This window comes from Dreissena polymorpha, chromosome 4, assembly GCF_020536995.1.
Source record: "Dreissena polymorpha isolate Duluth1 chromosome 4, UMN_Dpol_1.0, whole genome shotgun sequence".
Lineage (NCBI taxonomy): Eukaryota > Metazoa > Mollusca > Bivalvia > Myida > Dreissenidae > Dreissena > Dreissena polymorpha.
Genome location: NC_068358.1, coordinates 144,826,038 through 144,848,204, shown reverse-complemented (window position 1 = coordinate 144,848,204; position 22,167 = coordinate 144,826,038). Strand labels below are relative to the sequence as shown.

Sequence of the window (22,167 nt, the reverse complement as noted above, 5' to 3'; positions counted from 1 at the left end):
CAAATGCGTCAAAATGGGTATCTAAGTGGTAAAGGGTTCATTGAAAACCAGGGCCCATTCCCCAAACAATTCTAAGAATAAAGAATATTCTTAAAACAATATTCTTAAAACTATTATGTTTATAATACTAGTATTTCTTGTTGAGTCTAACTCAACATTGGACTGGTAAACATGCACAAATCTTCATGAAGAACAGTGTGCTTATGACAAAAGCATCATTTATAACATACATCTGTTCATACTCTGAAGTAAGATACAATGTATATTGGGTTTAAGTCTTTACCACTTAGATATGCATTTTTACTCATTTGTAGTCCCTAAGAAAGTTGAATTTAAATAAAGTCCTTTCTTACTAGATTCAAGTTTTAAAGGCTTCATTTCCAATCCTTAGACACTGATGAGCAGCAAACAGCATAAAACCTGAACAGACTGTGATCGACCATTCTAACTTTGCCTCTGAGTGGGAAAGGGTTAAAGGGGCCTTTTCACAGATTTTGGCATGCTTTGAAGTTTGTCATTAAATGCTTTATATTGATAAATGTTAAAATTGGGTCTAAAAATCTCAAGTAAAAAAACAAGAATACAAATAAAGAATTTTTAAAAAGTAACCCTTAACGGGGCTCGAACCACTGACCCCCTGTAGCTCTATCCACTAGACCATTCGCTCTCATAACATAATCAACGTATTTTTCACTTTATATATGCAATCCTCGGTGTATCAAAAAATACAACAACAACAAAATTCTCTAAATTATTCAATCGTTTCGCCTTGCAATGCTTTATAATTTTCAGGTTCTTAAATCGTCAAAAGATGCACATAATGGATATTTTAGAGCATGGTAAATGTTCAGTATTACTGTTTCCTCACAAATATCATAGCTTCAAGGAAAATTGGCGAATCTGAAACAATTTTTTTCAATTTTGTCAATTTACCAAAGCGTGAAAAGGCCCTTTTAAGTCTATTCTTCATACTTAAGTCTAAGAACGGATTGGTGAATATGGGCCCATGTGTTTGGCAATTCAGTTTAGTAAATAACTTGAATGAATATTGAATCAAAGAAAGTAGAACAATAATAGAAGTTCATAGAATTTTAGTAATGTTTATAATGAACAAGGCAAGTTCCAGATGAGAAACACAATATGACTGTTATTATAGGATTGCTGCTACCTTAAGTTTCAAATCCATTTTAAAATAGGACAGCAACATTTCAACTAAATACAAGTACATTCGAATACCTTCATTGCTTAATTTAGAAGAAGAAAAATAAATTAAGCTCCTATGAAAAAGGTTGGATCGCACTTAAATAATTTGTACTATAACCACACTAACTGTATTCAACAAAATACCTCAAAATGTTGTTGAAAGTATGTATTTTACTTAAGCAATAAAGGTACCTTCACTAAAGTGTTGTCTTTCCTCGCTGCGCTTGCCACAGAAACGCTATTTGACCAGGCACCATTGGAGCCCCATGGTCTGAATTTTATGCCCAGCACTTGATCTGGATCAAGCACATATGAAGGAACAGTAAGCTGGGATCCAGCAACAGCCCTGTGCTCCACTTCCTGGTTGTTGTCCAGAGCAATGACCTTGACCTCACAGTGATGGGACAGTCGGTTAGAAACAGACAGCAAGCCTGAGATGATGACCTTGCAACAGAAATATGACAGGTGAAATTTCTTGATGCTGAACAAACATAGAGCAAAAATATCACTACATCACTGCAATACATGTATATGGCTATTTCATTAGAAAAATAATATGGACGTAAAATATTTTCAAATAAAGTTGAAATGACAGAGGTTACATTAATCTTTCAAAAATGTTTTGGATTAACCCAAAACCTTAAACACGGCCGTTAATCACGCGCTAATGACCGGATGTTTTCAAATTTAATGGATAAGTGTACAAGGTGAGTATCATGCATCAACTTATAAAGGTCCTCAAGTTTTCAAATGGGTTGTGATTGTATTTTTCTTAACATTTGTGGATGAAAACATCTTCGCTGAATCGCACTACATTGTCCGATTTTTAAAATAATGCAAAATATGTTGACAAAACATATAAATCCTACTAACCTTGTACAATTATCCGTAAAATTTGAAAACATCCGGTCATTAGCGCCACCTCGGAAGTAGCATTGGCTCATTTATTAATGCATCGCAAAAAAGAGGTGGCGCGTGTGATTAATGGCCGTGCTTAAAACTATTATCAACATTAAAATTAATTACCGTAAATCTACGAATATAATACGCACTTTTTTTACCTGCCGATTTTTTCTTCAAGTAGGGGGTGCGTATAATATACGAGTTTAGAGCAGAACAAAATTTTTCCTGTGCAAATTTTCAACTTAATCGCTGTTATTCGCTTCGCGGCAGCCATTTTGAACTACACCATTACATCAAAGGGGTGCAACAGGGCTCGCGTTGTCGTTCGCCATTTGAGTCATTTGCGAAAATATTGAGAATTTGGCTCAATAAAAATCTTATTTGTGAAAATGCGAAAATCTAGTAAAATTTCATTTAAAACATCCGCCATTCTGTATCTGTATCTGTATCTGTGTATTCTTCACCGCCAAAGATGGCGAACCCCAGTGGTTGCTGGGAGTACAAGTCCATAGTATAAATATCACACCATCACCGCACTAGTTCCTATATACATAGTTTCACAAGTATATCACAAGGTACATATATATACACATCACGGTCATTGCACAGTTTTCACAGGTGTATCGTACAGTACACATATATATACACGCGAGTGATTACAGACGTTGGGGACAAGGACCACATGTTATTTTCTTTCACACGTACATCACAGGGTTCGTATATATATACACACATCAGTCATTACAAACACAGAACAAGTATCTAGACCGCATGCCATGCAACCAAGAAGTCCTCAGTTTCCAGACAGTTCTTTATAAAGCCTATATCTTGTAGTATGTAAGTGGAAGAATAGTCTTCGTATATGAAATTCTAGCATAAGCATTTTGTCTCTATATGAAGGGTGGTTTGGGACTATGATTGACCAGTCAATGAGGGTTTGGACTAATAGAGCAGGGGAAGTAACTTGTTTGGTGAGGTCCATAGTTTCCAGTAAATTCCAGATTCGGCACATAACTGGGGCTCTTACCTGTTCCAATGCAGAGCAGTGTAACAGGAAGTGTTCGACTGTTTCATCTTCCACTTTACAGTTCGGGCACACTGCGCTTATGGCATACTGGTTGAAGCGGCATCTATTTACTTGGAGTACGTAAGTGCCGGTGAGTAGCCTGAATCTTGTAGGCAGTCGAGTTACCTCTAGTGCTGAGGAGCATCCAATTTGTATCAAAGGATGAAATTTGCCAGGTGAATATTGAATGTTCATGTATTTCAAAGAGGAATATGTGCGGGCGATCCTATCGATATATTCTTTCCAATAATTCACTACCGTTTTATGTACCTTTAATCTCCATTGGGATTTATTAAGAGGGTTTTGCAGATAATCATCAACATCTCCTAGGTCATATTTTACAAGGAGAGGGAGCACACAGTTTATCCATGATGAGGATTTTCCTGATTTCACAGAAAGTTGTCGTACCACAATTTGGCGTTCAATACTAGACTCCTTTTGGCCACATATATTGTTGAAAAAGTTTAAGATTTTCAGATGATATAATGCTTCAATTGGTAAAAGTCCTGTAAGGATAAGCACACAGGGATCTGCAGCATTATTTGGCAGAGAAAGTATCTGTTTAATAGTTCTCCTTTGGAACAGGTCCAGTTGTTTGATGAGAGTACTATTTGGTGTGAATATTTCTATGCCGTAGGTGAGCACAGGAAGAACAAATGACTTATAAAGATCCAGCATTGATTTATGGTCCAGACCATTATGACCGTGCATCCCGGCTCCAAGGAGACTGTACAGAGCACGTCTTGCCTTTGAGATGTTCCCTTCTACGTTCGCTTCAGCTGTTTCACAGACAGACGTCGTTCTTGTTATACCTAAATGGACGGAGGTATCGACATGATTGAGGTTAATTTCACCCAGTTTGAAGCATTCACTTTTAGGGATTGTTGTTCTTTTGGAAGGTTTGATATTTAAGGCCACAGTCTTTGTGGGTTGAAGAAGGTAACGTTCTTCATTTGCAAATGATAGGGACATGTTTATCATTAGCTGTACATCTGTGTGGTCTCTACCCATTAAACATACATCATCTGCGCACGCTGAGCTATTAGCGAGTACGGTGCCAATTCGCCCACCTCGTCCGGTGTCGGCTAACCTATCCAGTAAAGGATTGACGTAGAGCTTGTAGAGGTCCGTGGAGAGGATCCCTCCCTGACGTACTCCTTGTGATATATCGAAGGAACCACTTATTTGGGACCTATACTTGACCACGCTGGATGAGTTTTCATGCAAGGATTTCAAGAGGAGCCAATGACCGTCGTTTATACCTGCATGGTAGAGTCTGCGTAAAAGTTGGGAGTGGTCGACCACGTCGAACGCTGACTTGGCGTCTAAGAACACCACATGAGCAGAGGTTTTTAGGTCTGTACACTCGCGATAGTACTCTTCCAGGATAAAGGCAGCATTTAAGGGGGAGGACCCTGACGTGAAGCCTCGTTGTGAAGCGTTTTGCACTTTTAAAATACAGTCTTGAATTCTATTTCTTAAAATTGTCTCTATAATTTTGCACAAAGTAGGTAGTACTGTTATTCCTCTGTAGTTCCCTACTTCAGATGGGACACCTTTCTTTTTAAAGACCGGGGTTAGGATACCTCTTTTCAAACAGGTAGGAATTTCTCGGTTATTGAAGATAATGTTGGTGATTTCAAGAATACTAGTTCTTAAACTGTCCGGGCCAAATGCAACGTGCTCTATGTTAATACCAAAAATATCCGCCGCTTTACCTTTATGAATTGTTTTCAGGGCTTTTGTCAGTTCAGCAGATGTCACAGGAATCACAGGTGAGTTGGAGACGATATTGGTGATTGCGGATATCTCACATTGAACTTGACTCTGATAGGTTTTATCAAAATTGGTGTCATCTGAGTGTTGTGCTAAGTGCTCGAAGTGTGCTTTGAACCCCTCGAGAATACCATCTGTTCCTGAGTAGAGTGTTTCTCCTACATATAGATCTTCAACCACTTGTTTCAGGGATCCTCTCTGTTTATTAATCAGTTTATAAAATAGTTTCTTGTCACATGATCTAGAGTTCATAATCTCTTGTTTCTCATCGCACAATTTCTTAGCGGCACTAACCCTACATAGTCGCCTAAATTCCTTCTTGGCGCTCTTTCTTTCAATGAATGTTTGGTCACACGGGTCAATCTTACTACCATTCGCTTTCCATAGTTTGTTTATTATTCTGAGATTCTTTAAGGATTGAGATATTTCATTGTTCCATATTGCTAATTTGGGTTTAGTGTTTCTTGGTTTTTTCCTTTCTCCCTGTACTTCATGAGCTGCATGGCACATAATATTACAAATTTCAGTAACTGACTTTTCTATCGGTTGATTAATACGCGATTCACAATTATTGAGCTTTGAAGCAACGAGATCAGCATAATTTTGTTTATCAATTTTGTCCCACTTTACACTATTCATAATAGTTAATTTAGCCTTAGTACAGTCTCCTGATGGTTTTGCTGTGAGCTCAAGTTTTATAATAACTGTGATTGGCACGTGGTCAGAGACGTTTGACACTATTGGAAGAACTTCTTTATTTCTGTGTATAAAGTGGTTAGAGTTTGATGCTAGAAAGTAATCTATTTCAGATTCAGACGGACTGGTTTTCTATATTTGTCTCTTTGTTTTAATGAAAGTGTTCGCAATTCGAACAGTAAACGAAACCCGGTCTGTACCCGATTATGAGACATCGCTTGACCTTATTGTTATTGAAGTGCGCATGGTAGCTGGCCAATCAACATTGAGCTCGCTGACACATGAAATGACGTTGTCGAATGAAACGTGAGAACGGGAGGAGCTATCGGATAATATTGGGTTATCCATGCGCAGACACTGTATACTTTGAATACACAGTTAATATTGTCGTCTGCCTACAAAATAGCGACTGGACGCTAAGTCGTATAAAGAGATTAGCAAATGAAAAAAACAACTGACAATACCTGTAAATAAATATTTCTTAGCTGACCACTATTTATCTTTCTACCGCATATTTACCATATCTGAAGTAACGAGTGGTAATTAAATAATTAGTTTTATGATGCTAATAGAGTCTATTACACCTGTCTGCCGATTGCCGAATTAAATCGAAAGGTGATAATTAATTAATTTGTTTTTTACTCCCAAACTAGCCTTAATGACAGCAGCGTATTTTTATTAACTAGATCATGAAAAACACGAGCGGTTTAATTGTATTTTAAGTTATATTAAAGTATCAAGTTTGTAACTCGAAAAAAGAAAAAGTAATTCATCTAGACAACTATAAAAATGGAAGTAACCATTTTGTCTTCTTATTACTTTATTATTATTATAATTATTATCGTCCCGAATATTGTCAAATTGAATTCAATGTGAAAACAAAAAAACAGCGTCTCTGCTTCTTTCTTTTGTAATTATGACTGCTTGACCCGGATGTCAGCAAGGGGCCCGTGTGTTATCGGCAACAATCAATGGTAATATAAACAATAGACAGAGATATTTATTATGCAACTGTCATAACAACAGCACTATAACACATCCCAATCAATATACCGGGGTAACAGATAGTTGACAACAACAAATTGATTTGCTATTTTCACAGCACAAAAATATATTGACACATTTTTTCGGAAATGGCCGATTTCGGACACTGATTTTTTTAGTGCGTATTTTACTCGGATTTTCAATTTTTACCGATAAATTTTGACAAAACTCGGGGTTGCGTATTATATTCGTGGATTTACGGTACTTTATAAAACAAAATTCACCATGGTTCTACCAGCAATAAAGTATTCCCAATATATTCTGAACTAATTGGACCTGTGCATTCAAGATAAAGAAATACTTGTACCAGCAAACCATAGTCTAGTGATAACACACTGTCACCAAAACTGAGTGATCTTATGTTTAATGACCTGCTCCATCCAGACCAAACCTTTCATATCGCTGTAATTTTCAACAACTCTTTTACACAATAAGGAAAAGGTGCAGTTTAATAGATTCTTCACACCATGCACAACAAGACACTGCATTCAATAAATGATGAGGCCCCTGGTAAAAGCCCTGTCGATAATTAATTGGCCCATTTGAATGAGTCTTAGTGAAAAATAAGGTCAATGTCGTGTCAAAGTGAGCTCAGGTTAGGTGTAGGTGTTTCAAAAGTGGTCATAGAAACATTCAATCAAGCATCAAAGCTATGGAGGAAGTCTTAATGATGTGAAGGAAATGTGTCATTTTGGTTTCAAATACTTAAGACAGAATAAAATTAACAAAGAAAGTAACAGACTAGACAATTGGTATATGCATCCCAATATCAGTTCATCCTGGAGGGGGATAAATAAAACTAAAGTATCCCTATAACTGGGTTGTTCTCTTTATCTTGCACTATTCCCTGTTACTCACCTCACAAGTTCTCTGAAGGGCATGACTAAATGGGACCAATCTCAGTCCACTCTATAAACATCTACTAGATGCATACATACCTGACACTGGACATTGGAGATCTGCCTGGTGTTAATGACCAGTGTGTATTGCTGTTCATGACAAGACACCTTCCTCACTGCCGCCCCTGGTGTGCCCAGTCTGACAGCATCGCACCACTTCCATATGGCACCATCTAAACAGATGTGCAGCTCCTAGCAATGAAAAACTGATCATTAAGAAATGGTATTCTTTTAAACAGTGATCAAAATGAGAACAAGCCCGCAAGTCATTTGCCGCTATTCACCAACCAAGTCTTAGATTTGGAAGTAAAGAGCAGACTAAGATCCTAGAAGACATACTTCAGAATAAGATATTGGACAAAATAAAATTGATGCTTATGTAATTTGCAAACAGTTTTAAAGAGAGAATGTTGGAATTATAAGTATGATTAAAAAATATAATTAAAATATGAAATGTACACAAATAGTTTGCAAAAAAATCCCTTATTAACAGGTGACAATCACAATCTCTCTATATAGTCTCGTGTCGTCTCATCTGTCTATCTGTCTGTCTGGAAAAAAAACTGCTCCAAGTATTTGCTTTACCTGTTTCATGGTGTGAGACCGCCAGGAATACTGGTGCATTTCTCGGGGCTGCAGCACAAGATTCTCGTCTGTGCCCACCTGACCAAGGCGCAGGGTCTGCTGGGTGTCGTTACATATCACATAGTGAGCAAATATCACACTGTCCTCTTGGCTTGGATCAGCTGTAAAAATACATATCACACAGTGAGTGAATATTACACTGTCTTTTTTGCTTGGATCAGCTGTAAAGAAACATATCACATAGTGAGCAAATATCACACTGTCCTCTTGGCTTGGATCAGCTGTAAAGTAAAATAACACGTAGTCAGCAAATACCACGATGTTCTCTTGGCCTGGATCAGCTGTAAAGTGACATATCACACAGCTAGCTAATATCACACTGTTGTCTAGCCTTAAATCATCTGGATCAGCTGTAAAGTGACATATCACACAGCTAGCTAATATCACACTGTTGTCTAGCCTTAAATCATCTGTAAAGTAACATATTACATAGTGAGCGAATATCTCACTTTCCTCTTGGCTTGGATCAGCTGTACCACACATATCACATATTGAGGGAATATCACTGTTCTTTGGGATAGTAAAAACAATGATTATGTATCACTTGTTCTAATTAAATGAAAACAAAATTTGCAAATACCATACTGCTTTTCTCAGAGCAGCTGTTAAATAGCATACATTTAAAGTAGTGTGCAAAAATTATGCAGTCTGCTTGGCTAACATCAGCTGTACATGAATGAAGCAAACTAAACAAATATCTGCCTAAAATAAAATTAGGCTGAAGCTGTTTGTATGTGTGTGTTTTACAAATAGCATGGCATTTACTTAGTACTTATAGTAACTAAGTATTTTTACAGAAGAATAATGCAACAATCAAAGTAAAAGACAACAATGTTTCAAGAAATGCCCAACATTCAACTGGTTTGGGGTATCAAAAGAGACATTATAAGGTTACCTGTGCCAATCTGTGTCCAGGCCTGAGCAGCACATGTTAGATTGTGTACAACCCCCTGACCAAAGGTCAAGGTCACCGGGTCACAGGCTATGTCAACATCCACCGTCCGGACTGGTGTGGTCTAGGAAGAGGGTGTAAGAGATAACATGTTGGACCTGACTACAGGTTGTCATATTCATGGCAATTAATTGCATATAATTCACAGGCAGTTATCAGCAAAGCAAATGACAACTGTTCATTTTACATGTCAAGAAATCAGCTCATTAACATACATAAATCAAGAAGACAATCTATTATTTTTAAAACCAAAGCAAAGCTGCACTATTAACAGCAACACTCTACAAAAGCTACTATACTTGTTTTTTGTAAGTGGTTTAAGTACTATTACAGTATACATCACTCAACCCGACAGCCTGTCTGTAAGGACATTCCTGAGAGTGTGTCTGTAAGGACATACCCAACAGCCTGTCTGTAAGGACATACCGGACAGCCTGTCTGTAAGGACATACCTGAGGGTGTGTCTGTAAGGACACAGTGCCCGATATCTCCAAAGTAGAGACTACTCGGTCCATTGTCAACGTCTTATACTCCAGAATGTCAACACCCAGACTTGTGGAGCCCTTCAATTAAAGCATGAATAGTAATGCTAGGTCAGATGTGTGATATAAAGTGATGTGAATTTTGAAACCTATAATTTGGAAAAAAAAATATCCTGCTTACTGGTTTCACCAAAACTCTTCAATTGAAATAAATCCTGTCAAGTAATGAACCATGTATGTGAAGAAATCTTGAGAAAAAGATTCAAATGAACTAAGTAGGAAGAGATATCACACCCCTTAATAGACAAGTAACAAGAAAAGGTCCTAACCAAACTATTTCTATACTCATAATTATGAATAAACAAGAGCAATCCCTACAGAAACTGGATGCTAAACGTTCTCTGTTTGAAGGTGTTTGGGTAAAACAATTAATTGTTATCAACATGTTCACATAAACAAGCCATATTTACAGGTAATTTATAAAATATCTTTTCTTACAAATTGTACAGACCTGAATGTTTGACTTATTTAGGCTGCCTGCCCAGTGAGAGGCAGCAAGCAGCAGGTTGTCAAGGGTTACCACTGCAAACTCCCCTGCAGGCTGGAAACTTGGGCAAAGATAGAAAGGCTGCAGCTTCGTGGGTACCACTGTAATTAGTTGAAGCAGCATTATATAGTATAGTATTACACATTCTGTTTTCATTCTGTTAAAAGAATATGCAAAGTAGAAAAATAAGAAAATTCATATGCCAATGATGGTTTGCTTTTAGGCATTAATGTATAAACTTCGCAATGTACAGCCGAGCAAGTTTGTGACATGCTACATTAATATAAATATACAACTTGTTTGGTAAATTTCCTCTAAATGTATGTTTAAACAAGCAAATTCGTTGAATCGATATCCCCCGCCAATATAATTCTGGACACAAAAGATTTCTGGAGGGATGAACAACGCCAATATGCATCATCCTCATATATATATATATATACTCATACCAAGTTTCAATAAAATCTTTCAAAGCACTTCCAACATATGCCCTCGGACACACAAAAAAGCATTTTTTCAAAATACAAACGGCCATAACTCTGTTATTATCCGATGGTGTGCAATGCTATTTGGCGTGCATCATGCTTTTATCCATATATATACTCATACCAAGTTTCAATAAAATCCGCCAAAGCACTTCCAAGATATGGCTCCGGACACAAAAAAGCGTTTTTTCAACATACACAGGGCCATAACTCCGTTCTTAACACATGGTGTACAATGTCATTTGGCGTGCATCATCCTCTTATTGGTATATATACTCATACCAAGTTTCAATGAAATCAGCCAAAGCACTTCCAAATAAGGTTTCTGACACAAAAGTGCCGGACGGACAGAAGAATGGAGAGACGTAAAGACGGACGGACAACGCCAAAACAATAATAATATTATTGCAACAACGCACAGTTTTTAGTATTTAAGAATGTAATTACCGTCCACAATTGCTCGTTACATGTGTCAAATCTTGGCTTTTTAAGGGCATTCAATGCATTAAATGCATGGAGGTAAGAACAGAACTTAGAAAATACGGAAATCATTAGTAAATAAATGAATGCCTATTTAATTCAACCCCATAAAATAACATATCATTAGTCAAGTTTAAAGTCATATCCACCTCTTCCAAGACAGTGCAGGTGATTGGTCAGGTGTAATTCCAGGCTCTCCAATGTGACTCCCAGCTGCAGTCCAGGGATCAGGCATGGCACAAAACACGAGTCAACCTTCACAGAGGCAGCAAGGGAGGCTGGCGGGACCAATACTTCTGATCTGTGAAACCAACAAAATACATTGTACAGTCTTTCAAATAGCAGTACAATCAAGCTCAAGATTCAAATCCTATAAACTTGTTTAGGAGTTAGGACCAACAAATTTTTGTTCAAGCCCATGAATAACAAGGCTATTGTCAAGCAATATTGTCCCCTACCGGCTCCACCATTGTCAGAAATTCCACCATTTTCAGAATTTATTTTTTTTGGTTGCCATAGCAACCACAATTTTTGACGTAAGAACGAAATGAAATGACGTGCATAATGTCCATGTTGCCATCTATCCATGTTGCAAGTTTAATGAAAAAATATTAAGAACTTTTAAAGTTATCGCAGGATCCAGAAAACCAACATTTTCAGCAGTATTTCTAGTCTATTTGTTGCCATAGAAACCAGAATTTTTGACTTAGGAACAAAATGGAATGATGTGCATAATGACAATATTGCCATCTATCCAAGTTTCAAGTTTCATGAAAAAATATTAAGAACTTTGAAAGTTATCGCATGATCCAGAAAAGTGTGACGGATGGACGGACTGACAGACGGACTGACAGAGGGAGCGCAAACCATGTGAAACCGGTAGGGTACAAAAAAACAAAAATTTGTCTGAGCAATCCCAGTTCAAATTGTACCAGTGCAGGTCATGCTGACTTGACCCAATGTCAATCAAGGTAACTGATACATATTCATTATTGTATAAGCATTGATGCAAACAAATCATGTTGTGAAAACTTGGCTTTATGTATGACATTTAAAAAAAACATAACAGCAATACATAAAGCTACTTAAAGGCCACATCTCCTTGCATATTTTAACTGATAATAATTAGGTTTTAATAATAAAATTACTAACACAACTAAAGCCAAATGCATGTATTTAAGCAGCTGTTTGTCTGTTTGTAGTTGTTTTCTTTTTTTTAATCAAATTGCGTATCACGACAAAGAGGTACCCTTTCCACGCTTCTCCAACTCCAGCTGGTTTTTGAACATAGTTATGCCAATAACTGACAACTGAATCAGAGGCAGGGTGAGAAAAGCCGTAGAAATAATTGTATGACCAATACCCTCAGAAGTTATGTGACTGAGACCGGGGGATTGAACCCTTAAAAATCAGAATTGTATTCCAGCACACTGAAAACTGATCAAGAAGGCCCAGTTTTGAAATTAGCAATCATTTATTTTATGCTTTCCGGTGGTTTATAGAGAAATATCAGTAAATTAAAACTGATCATTTCATTGTTTCAAACAAAGAAAATTATCAGTGAAAATTATCGCTAATTTTCACTGTTTACAGCGAAATTCTTTAGTTAAACTCTTAAACAATGTATATAAACTGTGAAAAATAGCATAAAATAAAAGAAAATTTGTTGGATTTCGGTGGAATATCGTTTTTAATTCACTCGTGATCATAGAAAATATATATTTTCACTCGTGGCTGCGCCACTCGTGAAAATATTATTTTCTATGATCACTCGTAAATTAAAATCGATAATCCACCGAATCAAACAAATATCCTCTATTTAATAATTTAGGAGAGATTCTTTTTGGCTGATTGAATATGTGAAATTGTTTATATTTACAATAGCAAAAAGTATCTTATTCTTCTATTTGCAGTCCCATAATGCCACAAATTATCCAGTCCTAGCTCTACAATGAAAACAGACTCTATAGAGAACAAGGGACAAAATTGTCACAAAACCAGGTTTTCATTATGAAAAAAAATCTGATTAAGGGAGACAACTCAAACTGAACTTTTGAAATGAACAAACAAAATTAACCCCCTTCGTAAGTTTGTTTCAAAATAAATCTATTTTAAGTTGTGGTGACCTTGACATTGGAGATATTGACGTGATTCTTTCGTGCGACACACCGTCCCATGATGGTGAACAAATGTGCCAAATAATTGTAAAATCTCACAATGAATGACATAGTTATGGCCCAGACAAGCTCATTTATTGCCAATTTTGACCTTTGAACTCAAAGTGTGACCTTGACCTTGGAGATATCGATGTAATTATTTCGCGCGACACACCGTTCAATGATGGTGAACAAATGTGCCAAATGATTTTAATATTTGACAATGAACGACATAGTTATGGCCCGGACAAGCTTGTTCCGCCCGCCCGCCAGCCCGCCAGCCAGCCCGCCCGCATTCGCCAATCTAATAACCAGTTTTTTCCTTCGGAAAACCTGGTTAATAATAGGTTGGTGACGTGGATGGAGAATGGTTATCTGGCAAGTCGGAGGAAGTTATCGGGTGAGCCGAAGGCGAACCCAATAAGATCCTCGGACGAGCCAGATAACCATTCTCCATCCACATCACCAATCTATTATTCTATTTATCCTGTCACATTTACAACATTCGTTGAAATGTTTCTAAAATATATAGTTTTCCAGTATTTTGTGTTTAAATATTTAATTTGGGAAAAAACACGCCGCAGCAAAAACATTGTGACGTCACATCATGCAAAACGCTAAGGCTAGCTTCCGTCTTGTTAAACAACACAGAAATCGAGTCAATCGTTATTAATTCAATACACAAAGACGAAATTATACTGTTAAAATAATAATTGTTAAACAAACAGTACTTTACACGTATGTTGTAATTTTTTTAATTGAAAACAAGTATATTTTCTAAATAGAAAATAGTACAGGCGTGCGCATGGGCGGACAGCAACTGACGGATATATTCGAGGTCACGTGGTCATCTAGCCTAATATCTTTTGGGATATTAGGTTACCTGGTTATCGGACTGATTTAAAGGCATGTGACAGGATAAAAGAACATAAAAGACTGTGAGAGAATAAATAAAGAATAATCTGTATAAGCATAACGTTTAAAATGTTATCAAACTTACAAATTTTAACTCAAAAGCCATTTGGTTAAACTTATGATGTATTAATCAAACAATTTTGTTGGTAAGATTCCTATTTTTGCTTCTGCTGTGACCTTACCCCTCTGGGTTTGGAATGTTCAGCCTCCATATTTGGGCTGCGGCAAGGTCTGGAGAGTCTGCATGGCGCACCTCGGGTAGAACCATTTCCGAGACATCATTCTCTGACAGGCTCATTTCCGCATAGTCAACAAACTGCTGAATGAGACCCTCCCAGTATTGCAGACGACATGCAACCTGCAACATTGAAGACTAAGATTTCACTAAACGTCTAGTTAAGATGTCATTCATACCTTTCAAAGTGATAACATAATATATACAATGAAAGATCCTAATATTTATTTGGTCTTTTATTTAACACATATACACAAATGTTACTTCAAACATGAATTGCTTAATATGTTTCTGAGAAACTTTTGTTGTTATAAACTTTGTCTTAAGGACATGATAATCTAATCTTCAGAGTTGTATAAATAATTATAGAATCATAAAGAAGTCCTATGATGAGGACAAAAGTCACCCAAAAAGTGCTAAAAAGCACACTTGCATGATTATATTCAGATTAAGTCAAGGTCATAGATATGCTGCGGGGAAAGACTGAATAATGAATGCTACAAAGTAACAACTGTATACAAATACAAGAGATGTAAGTAATACAAATGTTTTAAAAATACTAGTAATCAGAATCAATATGTGAAGGGGACAAAGTATAGCAAAGTACTCACAGTGATTGGTGGTTCTATGATATTTTGTGTGTTAAAGGGAACTGGTGTAGAAGTGAGGCTAGATATAACTCTTGGTGTGCTGTAACCCCAGGTCATGGTTGAGTTACCACTCTTATCCTGGTTACAAAACACTATTTCTCCAAGATTAGGTACCAGGTCAGTATCATCTGCAGATAAAAAGTTATCCCAACATATAAGCATACAGGTAACTGATACACATTGTAATTAACATTATTAAACCATATTCTGGAAAAACCAGGCTTAATTCATTGTGTAAAGTAAATATCCAGATTAGCCTGCCCAGACTAAGGAAGTCTCTTACAAATCAAAAACATGTTTTATGGAAAGTGTTGCCTCAGCTTAGCCAGTGCAGATTGCATATTTTACACTCATAAATAAAGCCCAGAGATTGCATATTTTACACTCATAAATAAAGCCCAGAGAGTGCTCATGAACTTGTAGGCAAAAAGTGAAACAGCTCAGGTTATAGACATGTCAAATTAAATTACTCCTTAGGTTGACAATATATTTTTTTTTTAACATAAATATTATATTCTTTCTCTTTTATTGCGTGTCCCCGGAATGAAAACAGTCAACCATACAAATGAGAAAATGTTGATGATATGCGATATTATTTTATGAAAGTATGATATGTGTACACTAAAGCAAAACTATACAAATTTACTACTTTTTAATATATATGAACTATAAGATTACAAGCTTTAGGTAATATTTTACCGTCACTCATTCTGTACTGGTACTGCCCACTTCGAAGGTCATCAGATGAACTGTGAACCACAAACTGCAGTGACCCAGTTGAAATAGGTGTCACTTTATTGTTACTTCCTGCCTTTGATTTCGATAGGTCATCCTTTGACTTGAATATCACCTATGTAATAAACAACAACACTGATGTGTTAATGTAGTTTAATTCAAAATATTTATCATATGGTTCATAATAATGTTATAATTAAAAATGCAATTGGTTTAAAGGATTATATAGAGTATAAAACTATTTTGTTTATAAACAGAACAGAAGAAATACAAAGAGGTAAATAAGAGCACAATCAAACAATGTTTAATAAATAAATCCTATTCAAGACCTAGTTAACGAATGACCTTGAGATCGCATATAGAACCCTGGTATACCATGCAGATTATTTGATCTAGTCTATTACCTTTGAGAATTCTGTGATGTGATCTAACACCATCTGCAAGCACAGCACATGCTCCTGTCCTAGATTCACCGTCACCATGCCAGTTGCTATGGTAACAATTGTCTGGGACAGGAAGTTGGTGTTGCCATGAGAAATTATGGTGAATGTGGCATCTGCTTTAAGGGAGCACGGACCCAGCAAAGGCAGCTGCCGATTGTTGAGAGTTGTCTTCAACATGCAGTCACGCATGTAGGCATTCATTGCTATGCCAGTGACTTCACCTATACATAGCTAAGGGTATAGTTGCCTGGCATACATTGAGACACTTCTTCATAATTGTTGTAATATGGGCAAAATGCTGCGTGGGATTCAAATAAAAGTTAACATTTTTTTAAAAATTCTTTATTAATAAGACTTAAATCAAATGAAGAAATGGTTTATATAATTTAAAACATCCACAGAACAAGAGATGTGTTTGTCAGAAACCCCCTTTTGCGCCGCTTTGAAATAAAATTTCAATATATCATATGGCAGGTTAGAAATTGTCTCCCTTTTAAAGCTTATTACTTCCCTTGAATTGTATTTTTTTTTTACTTTTGACCTTGAAGGATGACCTTGACCTTTCACCACTCAAAATGTGCAGCTTCATAAGATATACATGCATGCCAAATATCAAGTTGCTATCTTCAATATTGCAAAAGTTATGGCCAATGTTAAAGTTTTCGGACAGACAGACAGTTCAACTGCTATACGCCACCCTACCAGGGGCATAAAAACAAAATAAACAATACAAGCAATAGCTTACTGCTTTATCTTAATCAGCACCAAGTTTACCGGTAATAATATTTTTTGAATTTATTGGCTACAATTAAGTTGACCTGGCTCAGATTTCTTGAACGTTTTTAAGTCTGTCTCACTATCATGATTAACTTAAGCTCACAAATTATATATCCAAATTCCAAACAATGTTTTCATTTTAAATTTGTAATTAAAACAAGACTATTGCCAAGCAATATATGTCCCCTACTGGCTTCAACATTGTCAGAAATTCCAACAATGACTGTCATAATTTAAAAAAAAATCATTTGTTTCCATAGCAACCATAATTTTTTACGTAGGAACAAAACGAAATGACGTGCATAATGTCCATATTGCCATCTAGCCATGTTTCAAGTTTCATGAAAAAATATGAAGAACTTTTAAAGTAATCGCAGGATCAAACAAAATCTGCACATACATGTCACTCCATGGGTAAAACCAATCTGCACATACCTGTCACTCCATGGGTAAAACCAATCTGCATCTGAAGATTGCTGAATGATGAGCTCACTTCTGGCTGCTCATCACATGGCTTGGTTTCCATGGAAACAACAATCTGTTCAGTTTGCAATACAACTGAGCTCACATGTCTAAGAATGTCTGCAAATGTAACAACGCAACATTATTTAACATGTGAATAAATAGGGCATTTTAAAATAAAATTATACCCTAACAGGTGATCTTTGGCAAGAAATTATTTCATACTTTATTTCTAAGATTCTTCAGCATCATCATTAAAATGTGTCTTAATACAAAATATTGAAAACAAGACTATTGCCAAGCAATATAAGTCCCCTACCGGCTCCACCATTGTCAGAAATATTTTATTTTTTGTTGTTGTTGCCATAGAAACCAGAATTTTTGACGTAGGAACAAAATGAAATGACGTGCATAATGTCCTTATTGCCATCTATCCATGTTTCAAGTTTCATGAAAAAATATTAAGAACTTTTAAAGTTATCGCAGGATCCAGAAAAGTGTGACAGACAGACTGACAGACACACAGAGCGCAAACCATAAGTCCCATCCAGTGAAACCGGTAGGGGACTAACAAAAGCTATCTTTTGAAACTACAGCTTTGTAATTTAAGCGACTACTGCCAGGTTTGTTCAAGAGCAAATATCTCAGGAATTTACTGAATGCATGGTGTGAAAAAATGTCTTAATATTTTTATCCTTTACTTCATGCTGATGACTTATACAATTTTTAATTTGATGAAAAATTTAGAAGCAGATTGCTTCACAAGCTTATAACAATTTATGCTACTGACATGACAATTTCGAAATTAAGGGAATACAACTCAGGAATGAGTGGGTCATTTTGATTGTCTTGCAAATGTTCACTATATATTGTCACAATCAGATTACATCTTTAAAGTTTCAATTAAATAACTTGAGAAAAGTGGAAGTAGTTTACTCAACACACATATACAAATCAATGAGGACAATCTAATCAAAAGACTATTCATTTTAGAAACTGACGGAGTTACTCCAATTAACCCTCCTCTTAAAATGTGTTTGCTTAGGGGCAACACAAATTAAAAACAAGAGGGCCATGATGGCCCTGAATCGATCACCTGACTAACCAAATACAATCCCAACCCAGTTTTCATCAAGATAAACATTCTGACCAAATTTCATAAAGATTGGATGAAAACTGTGACCTCTGTTGTCTACACAAGGTTTTTCTAATATTTGACCTATTGACCTAGTTTTTGACCCCAGGTGACCCAAATACAATCCCAACCCAGATTTCATCAAGACAAACATTCTGACCAAATTTCATGAAGATTGGATGAAAACTGTGACCTCTATTGTCTACACAAGGTTTTTCTATTATTTGACCTAGTGACCTAGTTTTTGACCCAAGATGACCCAAATACAATCCCAACCCAGATTTCATCAAGATAAACATTCTGACCAAATTTCATAAAGATTGGATGAAAACTGCGACCTCTATTGTCTATACAAGGTTTTTCTATTATTTCACCTAGTGACCTAGTTTTTGACCTAGTGACCTAGTTTTTGACCCCAGATGACCCAAATTCCATCCCAACTCAGATTTCATCAAGATTAACATTCTGACCAAATTTCATACAGATTGGATAAAAACTGTGACCTCTACTGTCTACACAAACAAATTGTTGACGGTTTTTCTATTATTTGACCTAGTGACCTAGTTTTTTACCTCAGATGACCCAAAAACAATCCCAAGCCAGATTTTATCAAGATAAACATTCTGACCAAAGTTCATAAAGATTGGATGAAAACTGCGACCTCTTTTGTCTACACAAGTTTTTTTTTATTATTTCGCCTAGTTTTTGACCTAGTGACCTATTTGTGACCCCAGATGACCCAAATACATTCCCAAGCCAGATTTCATCAAGATAAACATTCGTACCAAATTTCATAAAGATTGGATGAAAACTGCGACCTCTATTGTCTACACAAGGTTTTTCAATTATTTGGCCTAGTTTTTGACCTAGTGACCTAGTTTTTGACCCAAGATGACCCAAATACAATCCCAACCCAGATTTCATCAAGATTAACATTCTAACCAAATTTCATAAAGATTGGATGAAAACTGCGATCTCTATTGTCTACACAAGGTTTTTCTATTATTTGACCTATTATGTGAACTATTTTTTGACCTAGTGACCTAGTTTTTGACCCCAGATGACCCAAATACAATCCCAACCCAGATTTCATCAAGATAAACATTCTGACCAAATTTCATACAGATTGGATGAAAACTGTGACCTCTACTGTCTACACAAACAAATTGTTGACGGACGCAGCCACACACGCACACACAACGGACGCCGGACATCACACGGTCACATAAGCTCACCATGTCACTTCGTGACAGGTGAGCTAACAATTATAACCTGTTCCATACACATTGCTGACATACTTAAAGCACAAAACCAACACAAAATGAATGCCTTTTAGCACAAATTAAAAAAGCCTAAAATTACAGCTTTATACAAAAATTCATCCCAAAACGTTATGAGTCAGGGTCCTCAAATAATGCCTCCTTTGGTACAGAAGGACCTCACTAACTACAAATTAAAATACACATACATACATACACACATGTATTAAAAATATTGAAAATAGTCAATAAGCTTGTGGATTAATTCCTAATATAGGCTAATTTCTTACCAAGTTGCTTTCCTTTAGCCCTTTCTGAGTCTTCTGTGTGTGGCTTTGTTGATGACCTTTCTCCTGTGTCGACCTTTGACCTTGGCAAAACCTCATCCATGAACTGCATCACTTGTTTCACTTTGGGAAAAGACAGCTTTGTACGAAGGGGTCGCTCAAGTTGTAAATAAACATTTGCTGAAAAAACAACACATTTACCTGTTCTTTATTTGCAAAATTTCACATAAACAAATAGTGATGAGAAAGGTGGTTCATAAGGCATCAGTCATGTGGCATTGATATAAGACGGTCTGCACAAGATAATATCTGAAAACCACGAGTGTGAAAACAACTTTTAAAACATAACAAACAACAACATGATATAAGACGAGAATCTTTCATATTTTGTATTCTCAGAAGAATAACATTTGTACATAGGAACTGTAATTGCTAAAAAAAGATTTTTGAACGAGAATTTATGAGATAACATCAGGATGTAAATCTTTATAATTATTTCATAAATAAATAACCTTAGCAATATAAACACAAATTTTTTAAATAAAATTCATTTTAATTATTAAATACTTACCTGTTATCGTATGCTTATACTTTCCAAGGGGAAATAACTCATCCGGAATTTTAACTGGGAATCTGCCACCTCAATACCGTAATACAGGCCAGGTTAAACATAGTGCAATGCAACCTAGCCAAAAATCGGTAACCAACCCTCAATATTCTTTCAATATATATACAAAAATATTAATCGAATAGCGGGGTGGGAGGTGGGACTTACCGATAACAGGTAAGTATTTAATAATTAAAATGAATTTTATTTAAAAAATTTGTTTTAATGTCATAAATACTGACCTGTTATCGTATGCTGATCTTGCAGCTGCGGTGGGAAGGTTCGTATATATTTTCCCAACACAGTAGAACCCATAAACAGGGTTATCAGCTAATGATATCAAGTAATCTTCGTTAAAACGGTATTAATTATGACTTCTCGGACAGAGTAATATGTCTATGTCGTAAAGAAGACACTACCGTTAGTGAAACCACAACAAGCCCAAACATATACAAATTGTATTGTTGGCACTTCAGAAAACGAAGATAAAAAGATAACAAAGGTGGTCGGATTCCTCCAGTAAACAGCTTAGAGCACGTCAAAAAGTGGGGTGTGATTAATATATGCCCAAAAAACAGACAGAGCTCAAAATTCATGCGGTCAGATCCTAAAAAGGAATGAATCCTTAGATAGGATAAGAGTAACTTTCCTTAGTCGAGGTCTAACCCCGAGAAATAGAAGCCGCAGACACATCTCCCCCCTTTTTTGGGGAAATGAAGAGTGTCTTTTGAGAACCTCGAATGGACTTCCGACTAACACTGCTGAGATAGAACTTCAAAGCCCTGATTGCCCAAAGAAGTTTATCCTCATCTTCATGACTACCAGTTTAAGAAAAACTTGGAAACTTGAAGGTAGAAGCCATACAGAGGACTTGATATTAAGCAAGGAATCCTGGCTGACACAACAAAGTGAAAACGACAATAGATCCAACTGGAATTGGTCGTATTCAACAGAAAAAGCGTGAATTTCACTTCTCCGTATGGTAAAAGCCATAATAAGAAGGAAAACCATCTTAAAATTATATTGGAACTGTTAATAAGCCTGATGAAAAAGGTTCATAGGGAGCTCATTAAGCATCCCAACATGTAACACAAGTCAAAACCGCTTAAGAAGGTAAAGGAACGAAAAACATAGTGTTGACGTTCCATAGTTTGAATCAGTTCCAAAACAGGTAAGACAGCACAGAGTTGCGATGACTTACACAAAACAAGGTATACGAAAGCATAATCTCTATCCTTTGATGAAGAAAAGAACAAATTTCTTATCATCAAGAAAAAGATGAGAAAAACCTCTATGTATCTAGCAGAGTGATTAAGGTAATAACTATG

At 36.3% G+C, this 22,167-nt stretch overlaps 1 protein-coding gene across 1 annotated transcript in view; it reads right to left on the bottom strand.

The window, feature by feature from the left end:
• The window catches only part of LOC127878871 (intermembrane lipid transfer protein VPS13B-like), a 60,677-nt gene that overhangs the window by 16,786 nt on the left and 21,724 nt on the right, over nucleotides 1–22,167 (bottom strand). Inside the window, exons 10-22 of the mRNA XM_052425398.1 lie at nucleotides 20,236–20,412; nucleotides 17,525–17,671; nucleotides 16,274–16,533; nucleotides 15,834–15,984; nucleotides 15,096–15,262; nucleotides 14,432–14,607; nucleotides 11,328–11,479; nucleotides 10,178–10,314; nucleotides 9,637–9,747; nucleotides 9,128–9,248; nucleotides 8,173–8,333; nucleotides 7,627–7,779; nucleotides 1,396–1,647 (exon numbers count right to left, since the gene is read on the bottom strand). Of these exons, the coding sequence (XP_052281358.1) occupies nucleotides 1,396–1,647; nucleotides 7,627–7,779; nucleotides 8,173–8,333; nucleotides 9,128–9,248; nucleotides 9,637–9,747; nucleotides 10,178–10,314; nucleotides 11,328–11,479; nucleotides 14,432–14,607; nucleotides 15,096–15,262; nucleotides 15,834–15,984; nucleotides 16,274–16,533; nucleotides 17,525–17,671; nucleotides 20,236–20,412 (2,165 nt within the window). The remainder of the gene's footprint in view (nucleotides 1–1,395; nucleotides 1,648–7,626; nucleotides 7,780–8,172; nucleotides 8,334–9,127; nucleotides 9,249–9,636; nucleotides 9,748–10,177; nucleotides 10,315–11,327; nucleotides 11,480–14,431; nucleotides 14,608–15,095; nucleotides 15,263–15,833; nucleotides 15,985–16,273; nucleotides 16,534–17,524; nucleotides 17,672–20,235; nucleotides 20,413–22,167) is intronic.